The 13,065-nt window shown below is 42.8% G+C and overlaps 1 protein-coding gene across 1 annotated transcript in view; it reads left to right on the forward strand.

Moving 5' to 3' along the window:
• Window positions 1-7,174: 7,174 nt before the first annotated feature.
• The window catches only part of MSL2 (MSL complex subunit 2), a 29,387-nt gene continuing 23,496 nt past the window's right edge, over window positions 7,175-13,065 (forward strand). Inside the window, exon 1 of the mRNA XM_020889174.2 lies at window positions 7,175-7,316. Within this exon, the coding sequence (XP_020744833.1) occupies window positions 7,175-7,316 (142 nt within the window). The remainder of the gene's footprint in view (window positions 7,317-13,065) is intronic.

Consider the following 13,065-nt stretch of genomic DNA (forward strand, 5'->3'; position numbering starts at 1 on the left):
GTACACATGTCTCTTTCAGATCTGGTTTCCTTGCTGTGTATGCCCAGGACTGGGATTGCTGGGTCATATGGCAGTTCTATTTCCAGTTTCTTAAGGAATCTCCACACTGTTCTCCACAGTGGCTGTACTAGTTTGCATTCCCACCAACAGTTTATTAAAAAGACTTGTCTTTTTTCCAGAGTATTCTTGGCCCCCTTTTCAAATATTATTTGACCATATATGCTTGGGTTTATTTCTTGGCTCTTGATTCTGTTCCACTGGTTTAGTTGTCTGTTTTTATGCCAGTACTATACTGTTTTGATGACTATAGCTTTATAGTATAGCTTGTAATCAAAAAGTGTGATGCCTCCTGCTTTGTTCTTTCTCAGTTCTTTCGCTCCTTAGGATCTTGTGTGGTTCAAAGACCACTCTTTAAGACTTATTGTTCAGGAGTGTCTCCTAAGATATCTTTACAGATCTTATTTTATCCAAGAGATATACCCTTTTAGAAACAATTTCTGCAATCCCTTTTTTCCTGTCCCTAAGCAGTTCCCTCTCTCATTTCACATAGCAGCAATTCCAAACTCTCATCACTCTCTCAATGAAATTTTCTTGCTACCTTCCCTAACACTAAAATTTTGAACAATCAAATTTAGGGCTAAGGCTCTTTTAGTCTTACCCTCTTGACTCAACCTGCTTGACTAGAAACCTGTCTCAATCATGTAATGCTAAACCCTGTACAGTAAGTTGGTGGCCCTGATACTAGCAAACTTCAGGTAGTACCATATGCCATATGGAACAGGTGGGAATTGTAAAGAGATATAAATTGTCCTAAGACAAACAGGGATCTTAGACAATGGCCACATGAAAGGCCCCAGGGACAAATGGGCTGTGTTCCAAAAATTCAATTTTAAATTGACTGTTTGGAATGCAGAACATGTTTTCCCTTAGAAACAATGCTATGAATAATTGCAACTATTCTCTCAGGGAAGTCTACAGAAGCTTGTTTAACTCATAGTGTAACAGAAATATCTGCTAAGATATTTTAGATTTGCAACAAGTGCATCCCTAAATCCTTACCACTCTGAATTATAAATTAGCTGTTTACATAGCTGCCTCCCCAACAAGACTATAAACTCTTTGAGGGCTGGAAACTGTTGAATTATTCATTTTTGTATTTTGAATGCCTGGCATATAACTGGCAATAAATGTTGGTTGCATAAATGAATGGACAAATTTAATAGGCATTTGAATAGTGTTAAAAGTGTCTTAAGGAATAAAAACAGTAACATTTAGTGGCTACCTTAATATGTGTCTGGCTCTGTGCTAGTCAGATGACCAATAAAGCAACTGCTTTGCTTAAGCTAGAGTTAGAGATGAAGAAACTGAAAGCAATTTTAATATTTGAGACATAAATAGGTGCTGGACTTGCTAAACAAAGGTTTTGGATGAAATGAATGGATATATGTAATGATTTGGAAAAAATTTCATTGAAAAATAACAAATTTATATGCAAAGGGATATGTTTCTTTTGAAAGTCTACTTTAAAAAAAAATTTTTATTTATTTGTTCATGCTGGGTCTTCAGCCGCACCACCCAGGATCTTTAGTTGTGGCATGTGGGATCTAGTTTCCTGACCAGTGACTGAACCCAGACTCCCTGCATTGGGAGCATGCATTCTTAGCCACTGGACCACTAGGGAAGTCTCACTGAGGGGCTACTTTTGAGGAGGAGATAGGTATGACCACAGCTAAAGAGAAGCAGATAGAAGATGAAGTTTGGTAACAGTCAGAAAGGAGTGGATGGAAAGAGAAGGACTGGTTTTGATTAAGCCCTGGGCTTAAGTTCATCTGGCTTACTGTTCCTCATAAAGCGATATTTGCTCTGGCCACTCTTCAAAGACTTCTTGTGAGTTATATTAAGCTATTATTACTTTCCATAGATGGAGGTTAATTGGATTGATTTCTTTCCACAACAGTAGATCAAGCACTTGTTAAAATTTGGTAGGGATGATGTCTCAGTGAGCCTAGGCTGCTATCACACAAAACCATAAACTGAAATTTAGTGGCTCAGACAATATTTACTTCTACAATTCTGGATGTTCAAAGTGTGAGAATAAGGTGCCAGCATGATCACCTGGCAAGGGCCCTCTTTTGGGTTGAAGATGTCTTATGTCCTTGTTGTAGTCTCACATGACAGAGTGAGAGAGTTCTTTGGGGTTCTTTTCATAAGGGCACTAATCCCATTCATAAGGGCTCTATCCTCATGACCTAATTATCTCCCAAAGCCCCACCTTCTAATACTATCACACTGGAGGTTAAGATTTATATATATAAATTTGAGTTGGGAACTTCTCTGGTGGTGCAGTGGATAAGAATCTGCCTGCCAATGGCAGGGGATACGGATTTGATTCCTGGTCCAGGAAGATTCCACATGCTTCAGGGCAAGGAAGCCCTGAGCCACAACTACTATGCTCCAATTATTGAAGCTCATGTGCCTAGAACCTGGGTTTCACCACAAGAGAAGACATCCCAATGAGAAGCTCCTGCACGGCAACAAACAGTAGCCCCCGCTTGCCACAACTAGAGAAGGCCCCGCACGCAGCAAAGACCCAGTGCAACCAAAAATAAAAATAAATAAAATTATAAAAAATTAAATAAATTTGGGTTGGGGAGGGGGACAGAGACAACCGATGGTTACAGGAGAGAAGGTACTAGAGCAGAGATACTAGGCAGTTAGGGAGAATGCATCCTGGGAAGGTGAGAGAGGGAATATCATCTCCAGATAGATGTTGGTTTTGGAAGGAGAAGGCAGAGGGAGGAGGGTGAAATAGGAAGAGGAAAGAAGGCAAAACTTTTTGACAATTTTGTAAAGGGCTTAACCCCTCAGAAAATCCCTTTGACTTATTGCCAGCCTGATCTTTGTTCACTGAAAGTATAACTACAACTACTTCTGCATTAATTTTATTGTCCTCAACTGCTAGACGACAATCAATAAATACTTGTTTGATTATTCCTAGTGTTTCAAATCAATCCACACTCTGGCTTTACTAAAGATCTTAGAACTGACATTGATTAAGCTGAAGTGAGAACTATCTTTAAATTTATAAGACATTTTAAGTTTTTCTCCAAGGAGAAGCAAACATTTGTCCATGCCTATTATTCACCACACACTGTACTGGGGTGTTTGCTTAGCTATCACATGTCTACTAATTCATCATTATTTTAACAATTACTGAGTAGCCATTGTATGTCGAACCCTGTGCTTGGCAATGATGATAAAGGCAGAGAGAGGAGAGGAGAAAACTGCTCTTCAAAAGGCTCTAGCATAATAGGGAGAAGATAGGGCTAAACCAAAACCTGTCACTTAGTGTGATAAATGCAGCCAAAGAGGTAAACACTTGGAAATCTTGAAAGACAGAAAAGGGGAGCTTTAATTCAAAATGGATAGGAAAAACGATAAGGAGAAGGAAACAAGTATTTGTTGTTTGTCTGAAATGAAAACTTAAGTGTCGAAAGGAGTCTAAGGAGCCATGACTAAATATGACGTGCTATCCTTCATGGCATCCCAGATCAAGAAAAGAACATTAGGGAAAAACTGAAGAAATATGAATAAAATATGGATTTTAATTAATGATAATGTATTACTATTGGTTCATTGATTGTGACAAATGTACAATACTGTTACTAACAGAGAAAATTGGATGTAGAATATAGGAGAACTGTCTGTATATCTGTGCAATAATTCTGTAAATTCAAAACTGTTTTCAAATAAAAAGTTAAGTAATTTTTAAAACCGACATTTTATATTTTTGTCAGAACCGGCAACCCTAACCGTTTTACTTCCAAATAATAATTAAACAAAATATGAAAAAAATTACCTTAAGTTGATAGTTTAAGATTTAAGTTATATATGAATTCTCCTAAATATCCGATCCAGGCACTTCTTTTAATATAAACAGTTCATTTGTTTTCTTTTCAGGCAAACCTCAAACAAGTAAATAGTTATTATACAAGCAATGTATTTCAGTGTGGAGATGCTTTGCCTCTGAGTGCCATAGCCTATCAGCATTTGCAACCAATTTCAAAAGCTAAAAAAGAACTGCCTCTTCTTTCTCTTTCATACCACTCACACATGAACCATTAATAGAATTATTCTTAATCTGATGTGAACATCTCAAGAGATTTTTAAAAATCCGTCTATGCGAAAATCAGCAAGGTTAAGGCCCTGCAAGTAATTACTTGTCTAGGGTGACCGCTAACTTGTACTGTCTGAATGGCAACAGTGCTGATTATTTTACTCTCCGTGTTGGTCCTCTGGGGAAGAACAGCCTGTGTGTTGTAGAAGAACTTGAGTCTGGAATAAAAATAGAACTGTATATTAAAACAGCTTCATTTGAAGGTGAGCTTAGAAAAGATTTATTTAAGAAAAAAGGAAGACCAGACTTTTAAAAGAGAGTGAATTTTATAAACTATTTGTCATTTTCTAGATAAGATGACCAAATACATTTTGCACAGCTTTGTTTCACAAAATTAGGAAAATAGGTTTTTTTTTTAACACCTCGTACTAATAGTATGCTAGTGCTTCCAGAGAAAATGTACCTGTCCTCAAATGGTAATACAATTTATCAGAGGTAATATGGGTTCTCTTGATATCTTAACTTTTCATTTCTACATTAAAGTGGCAAGCCTCTAAAACAAAAGTGTTTGTGTCAGAAAAGATTAACATACGTCATAAATCTTCGTTTGCAGACATGTTTAGAGCATTTACTAAGCGCAAAAAGTTATGCTGAAGAGCTCTGGTGTATCCAGAGATAATTCCTACGCTGTTTCTATTTTTAAAGACGGTTTTGTTCTTTTGTAGGGTAGGGGAGTCAGACATTAAATTAGCGTTTTGTTTTTATCTCAGTGACCTTGGTCTCCTGCAAAAACAGGTCGAAACTTACTTTAAAAAACAGGTAATACTTTCAAGGATTTGGGTTCTAAAGCAGAACCATGGGTTCTTTATCTGTTCATACAGAGGGTGAGGTCTGTTAAAGGACAGAAAAAGAAATTCGTTTTGTTGTTAAATTGGATTCCTGTGGAGAGCTCGGTGCCCTGGAAGGCTGGGCTGCTCACGTCCGTCGTTCTCCGAACACTAGGAAAAGAGCCCGCTCTGACGGGCAGGGAAGGAGGTGGGTGCAGGCACCACCGCTTCAGACGGCCTGCTCCGGCCTTGGAGGCCTCAGGGTGGCGTCGACGCGGGCCGCGGCCCCAAAAGAGCCCACGCCGCCCGAACGCCCGCTGGGCGCGCAGCCGCGTCGCTCGCCACCTCCCTTCTGAGCCGGGCGGGTGCAGGGGAGCGGCGGCAGCGCCCTTTCGGCCGTCTGGAAGCTCGGTTCCAGGAGAAAGGCCGCGAGGGCGGGGCTTGGGGCGGTGCGGAGCTTTCTCCTCACCTCGCGGTCAGCCCGGGCGAGGAGAGGCCGCGTGGGGCCAGGGCGGAGCGTCACATGGCGCGACCCAGCCGGGGCTCCGCGTTGGCGGACACCGAGGAAGCCGTGTAGTGCGGGAAGCCTACAGCCCACACTGGGGAAGGATGGGTCAACTAACGAATGTTTCACCACAGTCCACACGCCTAAGAGGGAATTTGAGAGCGCATGGGGGAGGGGCGGGGAGAGCAGGCGGCTCACCAGCAGCACGCTCTGTACAGGGAGCAGTAAAGTGGAGAGTCAGGCATGCGCAGTGAGCTCAGGGTGGGTTGGCAGCGGGGAGGGGCTGGTGTGAGCGGGTTGATGTGTTTATCCGGTTTTCTGGGTGGGCGCTCAAAGCGCACGCGTAAGGGCGAAAGGCGGCGGAGCTGGGTAGTGGAATGCGCATGCGCCGAGCAAGCCGGTAGCTCTGGGAGGGTGTGGAGGGGGCTCTTAGAGGAGAAGCAGGGGAAAAGGGAAGCGAAGGGAAAGGAAAGGGCGGGGGGAGGGGTGAGAATGTGGTCTGCGCATGCGTGCGAGCACTAGCGACGACGGCGGCGGGGGAGTCTCGGGGATGACAGTGGCTTTGCCCGTTGGGGTAACGGTCGTCGTCGCCGGCAGGGCCTGAGGCGCCGCACAGCCCGCGGGATTCATTAAGGCCGCAGCAGCCCAGGCCCTACCGAGCTAGAGTGGCGCGTGGAGTCGGGGTGAGGGCGGCGAGGCACGGGGGGAGGGGCCTGCGGCGGGGCCTTGCTGTGTGCGCTGGGCGGCGGCGGGGCCTGTCGGTGTGAGCGCTCGCCTCAGCCGCGGCCGGCCGGGCGTCGTGGGCGGTGGCGGCCGTGGTGCTTGGCGGAGGAGGCGTCCGTGTGTGTGGCGCGGAGAAGATGGCCGGGCAGTGAGGGGGCGGCGCTTGCGCCTGGTGACCTCGGAGTGAGCGACTGAGGAGCGAGGGGCGCCGCCGCGGCCCGTCCGGGCCTGCTCCCCGCCCCCTCCCGCCGCCGCCGGCCCGCGCACTTCCTCCCCGGCCCTCCCCTCTCGGGTGGGGGCCTCCCCTACCCGCTTCGCCACCTCAGGGAACAGCCGGGCTCTAACCGCCGGGGCGGAGAGCCAGGCTCAGCTCCGGGCTCCGCGTCCGATATGGAGAGAGCGGCGGCGGTTTCCGCCAGCCGCAGCAGCAACGTTCGCCGCCGCCGCGGCTCGGTGCACTAGATCCAGGAAGCCGACTCCCGCGCTGCCGTCCTTGCCGTCGCCGCTGCCTCCGCGTCAGGCGCTGTGATGGAGTAAGGGCCCCGCAACCCGTGAGAAGCGTGCCCGCCCCTCGGACCGGGCCGGGGCCTGCTGCCGCGCCCGCCCAGCTCGACCACAGGAGGTGCCTCCGCGTCCAGGGATGCAGCTCGAGCGCAGGCCACCCGCCGAGCCGCGGGGCTAGACTGAGCGCCGCCTCCGCCGCGTTCTGCGCCCCGCGGCCGTCCGGGACGAACTCGAACGCTGGTTTCTCGCTCGCTCTTTTTTTTTCCCCCCTACTCGGTCTGCAAGTCTCAGGGACGGAGGAGGGGCGCCAGGGCCCCATGTGTGGGAGGATTGCTTCAGCTCCACAAACTTGTACGGATTTTGGTTACTACTTTGGCCAGTGGTTCTGCCCCGGTTTCCTCCAAATTGTTACAAACTCGCCGTTGTTCCCTGGCTGCTTACAAAGTTGGATCCGGAATTTCTTTTCACCCGGGAGCCAACGGTGTCGAAGCGTCTGCAATGAACCCGGTGAATGCTACTGCTCTCTACATTTCCGCGAGCCGCCTAGTGCTCAACTACGACCCCGGAGACCCCAAGGCGTTTACAGAGATTAACAGGCTCCTGCCTTACTTCCGACAGTCCCTCTCGTGCTGCGTTTGCGGTGAGACGCTTTTTATTGTTCCCTTTTCAATGCTGGTTTAAAAAAAAACAAAACTCTGGGCGATGGTAACAGGAACGGTTTGACGGCCGGGTACTTTATTAAGCTTTTGTTATTTGTGCGGCAGTGCAAGGTCTTTAGTTTTGAGACTCGCCAGAGGACTTTTGCCCGGCATTTGAGACAGAACCTTGTAAACCGCCCTGTACGGCGGCCTCAATGTTCAAAACTGTTTAATTCGCCTTAAGTCAGTTCTGTACCATTTCTGGTGGTGGGTTTTTGTTGTTTTTTTTTTTTTTTGGAAAGGGGGGAAATCATGCATGCTGCTGCCTTTAAAAAAACTTTTTTTTTTTTTGTGTGTGTGTGTGACGCTTTCGATAATAGAACTGACAAAACACCTACCTTGGTTAAACGTGGTTTAAACATGTACATGTGGCGTGTTTGCATTTCTCCAAACCTGTTAGGTGTGGGAGATGGTATAGCGGGTGAACTCGGTGCGGAACTTTCCCCCCAGGTTTTTCTAATGGCTTGACATCTTGATGGTAAACGATGATCCAGGGCATACTGATGGTACTAAGTGCTTTTTAGCTGGTGGGGTTTTTTACAGGATTACGTTTTCTTTGGCTTTACTATGTCGTGGCTTGGTAGAAAGTGATTTTAGGTGTTTTTGTTCGAGAAGTATTAGTTCTTGCTGGGAAAGATATTTTCCAAGTTATCTCTGAGAGATGAAGTTGTCTAACATTCGTGTTTCAAAAATGGTAATAACTTGTGATTATTATCGAAGTGATTGAAATTTATTTTTCAAAAACACACCTAGACTGAAAACTTGAAAGGAAACGGCAACCGGCAAAACCAAAACAGTAATACTCAACATTCTTATTTCTCCAAAACTTCTGAGGTTTTGTTGATCCACTTGTTTAGTCAGAATTTGAGAAATTCAGTCGTTTCAGGCTTTCACTTAAAAGAGAAATTTTGCGACTGTAGTGTCTGAAGGGAGAAATAGTATTTATCTAAGAATCAGCATTTTCTGTATAACTCTGGGGCAGAGCACTGAGGAGGGTGCAGAAAAGGTGAAGAGGTTTTGTTTTGTTTTTTTTTTTTTTTTGCACGTCAGGTACTTAATTTAATCTCAGACATTTAAGTAACAGTGTTCGAATGTGATTAAGTGCTACGCTGACTGGTAACGGAGACTTAACCTTAGAGAAGCAGTTGCCCTGGGTAAATCAGTTAACTGCCTCCGGACCTCAGTTTCTTAACGTGTAAAATGAGAGCTTTGGGCTAGAGTCACAGTTTTCTTTCTGCTCATATTTTACAAATACAAGAATTTGCTTGATTTCAGCGTTCTATCCCACCTCATTCTCCCTCTCTTTTTTGTATGGAGTGCTTTTTTTTTTTTTTTTTTTTTAAATGCCTTCACAGCTTTTGATAGTTCGTGGAATGAGGAGATGGGGCTGCTGTAACAACTTTTTACACAAACTTTTCTGGGGGTGGGGATTGCTACTGTGGTAATGTAGAGAGCATAAGCCAGCCCATTCTGGCCTGCTAGAACTGCAATAAAGAGTGATGTCATAATCCAGGTAACGCTTGAGTATCTGGTAGGTCTCCTTTTTACAAGATAGAGGGAACTTAGCTCTCTAAGAGGGAAATGGTAGTTTTGAATAGTGAAGGTGCTTGCTTCTTATCAGTAGCTTCAGGACAGTTGTGGTCTAAGTGAACATTTTCTAGAGTCTAACCTGGATTTTAAAAAATGTTATTAAAGCTACACTAGAACCTTTTTTTAAAAACCAGTTTGACAACTCAAAAAGGAATTTTTCTGACATTGAGGCTTGGTAATTATTCCTTTTTCTTCAAACGTCTTTTTACCATCATTCTATGGAAGAGATTTGTGGGTTCTACTTTGCCTTTATAATTAAGTAGCTGGCATAAAATTTCAGCATTATAGGTGTAGATTCAGTTTTTTTCCCCTTATCTCTTTGGATATAAGCCTGTGGTTATCAAGAGATGGGGAAAAAAATCTGTTATTTGAATTTAGATCCAACATTTTTCATCTTTGTACCAGATTCTATCCTAGACCCTTTCTTCTTAGCTGAAACATAGTTAATTCAATTAACAGGGCATGTGCAATCTTACTTAATAAGTATAAACAGATATGTTAAAACTAAGTTTAATTCTCTTGGTGCTTTAAATAGGAAGTTTGTTTCAATAGGTCCTTCAGTGTCTGACCCAGTCCTACCTTTTCAGCTTTGTATTCAACTGCCCTTAGATATAATTTCAGTCAGGTTAATATTTTTGTCTTTTCAAACATACATAGCTTGTGACTTCCTCCTCTTTTCCCCACCTTTGCACTCTGAAGTTCCTTCTACCTAAAATATGTTCTGTATGGTCTAACTCCCTCCTCAGTGAATACTTTCTTCTAATCATAGGCACTTTTAACTCTTGTAGTGCAGTTTTTATATAAAATTATTCTTAGGGTAAATACTAAGTTTTTGTACATTTTTGTGTTCCTTCTGCCTCATTCTTTCCTATCCAGTGACTTGCATGCAGGTATTTATGACAGACTTAGAGGAAGAAAATGAGAGGAGGTGGGGAGGTAAAAAAGGTCCATGAACTTTGCAGTTAGGATGGTACAAATCCTAACTTTGCTACTTGCTGTCTAGGCAAGTTATTTTAACTTTTCATCTAAATTTCCTCTATGTACAGAAGGGGATAGTTATGCCTTCTTTAAGTTTTGTTTCTCCAAATCTGTGTTTTATGTGAGTTTATTTTTAAGGGGGAAAAGCCTTTTGAGGGGGAAAAGCCTTTTGAACCCGTGAGGACAAGTGTGTGGATCTGCTGTCTGGCTTAGTATCCTACTCTTGCAGAGAGGTAGAGAAAGATACGGAAGTGAGAGATTGAACTGTCAGTTCAAATATTGTGAGTGAGTGAAAGTTGCTCAGTTGTGTCCTACTCTTTGCAACCCCATGGGCTATACAGTCCATGGAATTCTCCAGGCCAGAATACTTGAGTGGGTAGCCTTTCCCTTCTCCAGGGGATCTTCCCAACCCAGGGATCAAACCCAGGTCTCTGGCATTGCAGGTGGGTTTTTTTAACCAGCTGAGCCACAAGGGAAGCCCTTGTGAATATCGTGAAACCTTGAGTATTCACTGGAACTACAAGTTTTGTTCTTTGAAATGTTAATAAGCTGATTATCACTGCTTCTTTTTCAGTTGCTTTGTATGTTTAAACTTTATGAAGCTTCTGGTGAATGGGATAGCAATGCTCCAGAGAGTTATTGTTGTTTCTAGGCCACAGAAACAGTGACCAGACAGTATTACTGCAGGTACTAATTTTGTGTCAGTTTTTTCCCCTTGTTATAAATGTTGAGCCTTATTATTTTGTCATTTATCTTGAAGTATGTAGAATTTACTTTTGATAGCAGGAGACTTCTTAAGTTCTAAGGATTTTAAGTTTTTTGTTAAGCTTTTAAGTCCTCAAATGGTGTAATAAGTTTGATATGTTAGAATCAAATACTGTTAGAACTGGAAGGACAAGATAAGTGGAAAAATATTACTCTCTGACATATTTGGTGTCCTGTAAATTAATCATGATCACATCTCTACTCAGGGACATGAATATTTCCCTGATGTTTTAAATTCTAGAATCGAAATGGTTTTGGCTTTTACTGAATAGTTGTGAAACTTTTGGATATCCAGTTTCTCATTTATAAAATAGAAAGGGACTGGAGAACAGTACCACTGACTTAGGCTGTCCAACTTTTTGTTTTGAATGTTACGGTCTTAAAAACCAATCCCTATCTTTTCTTTCTATTGTTACTCTCGTATTGCATTACAAGGTAGTTGGTTCCCTGAGGGCGAGAATCTTGCTGGTCTTGGTCACCTCTGTAGCCCTGCACCTTACAGTTACTGGCTCAACGAGTATTGTTGAATGGATGAAATTACCGTTAAATAGAACAAGGTTCAAAGTAGGAAGAATGTGCTCTCAGAATAAAGTGTATGCCTTAAAATTAAATAGATTTAACTTTATGAACGACAACTTTCATTTTCTTTATTTGTCTCACTTTGGCATTGTTTGTAGGACCACATTGGAATTAGTGCAGGAGATGATCTCAAGAATCTCTTTCAGTTATGAAATTCTGATTCTTGAAGCAGAAATACTTTGTCTTTTGACTGAGTAAACAATTCATAAATAGCAGGAATCTTCTAAAATGAAGTTTGAACATGTAGCATGGAGTGAGTTATTTTAAACTATCTTTTAGACAGTGGCTGAATTAAAAGCCATTTGTATAATGTAAGCCTTACACTAATTTTTAAAATTTTAATTAATTTACTTGGCTGTGCAGAGTCTTAGTTGCAGCCCGTGGGATCTTCCATCTTCGTTGAGACATGGAGATCTTTAGTTGTGGCCTGTGGGATCTAGTTCCCTGACAAGGGATCGAACCTGGGCCTCCTGCATTGGGAGCATGATTGACCACTGGACTGCCAGGGAAGTCCTTATACTAATGTTTTATATTTATATTTGTTTCAACTCTGAGTTCATTTGATAGTATATTTTTCTTGTACCTAAAATCACTGAAGTAAAATATTTTTTATTGTAAGCACATAATATAAATATAAAACTTAGCCACCTTAACCTTTTTATTAAAAGTTAATTTTTGGCTGTGTTGAATCTTTGTTGCTTCTCGTGACTTTATTTGTTGTGAGTAGGGGCAAGTCTTCATTGCGATATGCGGGCTTCTCATTGAGGTGTCTTCTCTTGTGGAGAATGGGCTATAGGTGAGTGGACTTCAGTAGTTGTGGCGTGTGGGCTTAGTTGCTCCAAGACACATGGAATCTTCTCAGACTGGGGATCAAACTTGTGTCCTCTGCACTGCAGGTGGTTTCTTAATCACTGGACCACCAGGGAAGACTGTTAACAATTTTTAAATGTATGGTTCAGTAGTGTTGAATATGTTTATATTGTTGTGGAACAGGTTTCCACAACCTTTTTGGTCTTGCAAATCTGTGCCTAACAAGCAGCCACCATTTTCTTTCTTCCCCCCAACCCCTTGTAACCACCACTGTACTTTCTGTCTTTCTGAATTTGACTGCTGTCACTGATTGCTCATATAGTTAGAATTATATAGTCTTATATTTCTCTTTATTTTGACTGGCTTATTTCAGTTAGCATAACGTCTTCAAGGTTCAAGCATCAGATTTCTTTCCAGCTTTTGGCTACAGCACATGTGGGATGGTAGTTCTCCCACCAGCGATCAGACCCACACCCCTTGCATTGGAAGCACAGAATCTTTACTATTGCGCAGCCAGGGAAGTCCCAGGATTTCGTTGCTTTTTAAGGCTGAATTATAATTCTCTTGTATGTATAGCACATGTTTACTTTATTCATTCACCCACTGTTGAATGTTTGAGTTGGTTCTACCTCTTGACTGTTGTGAATAGTATTAAGAACATGGGTGTGTAAACAACTCTTTGAGACACTGCTTTCAATTCTTTTTGGTGTGTATATACCTAGAAGTAGGATTGCTGAATTGTGTGGTATTTCTGTTTTTATTTTTTGAGGAACTCCATACGGTTATCCAAAATGGTTGTACTGTTTTACAATTCTACTGGTAAAACAGGGTTTCCAGTAAGTTTCTCCATGTCTTTGCCAACACTTGTATTTCCTGTTTTGTTGTTGATTTTTTTTTTTCCTCTTTAATGGTAGCCATCCTGATGGGTGTGAGATGATCTCTTACTGTCATTTGTATTTCTCTGGAGAT

Source organism: Odocoileus virginianus, chromosome 4 (genome assembly GCF_023699985.2).
Source record: "Odocoileus virginianus isolate 20LAN1187 ecotype Illinois chromosome 4, Ovbor_1.2, whole genome shotgun sequence".
Taxonomy (NCBI): Eukaryota; Metazoa; Chordata; class Mammalia; order Artiodactyla; family Cervidae; genus Odocoileus; species Odocoileus virginianus.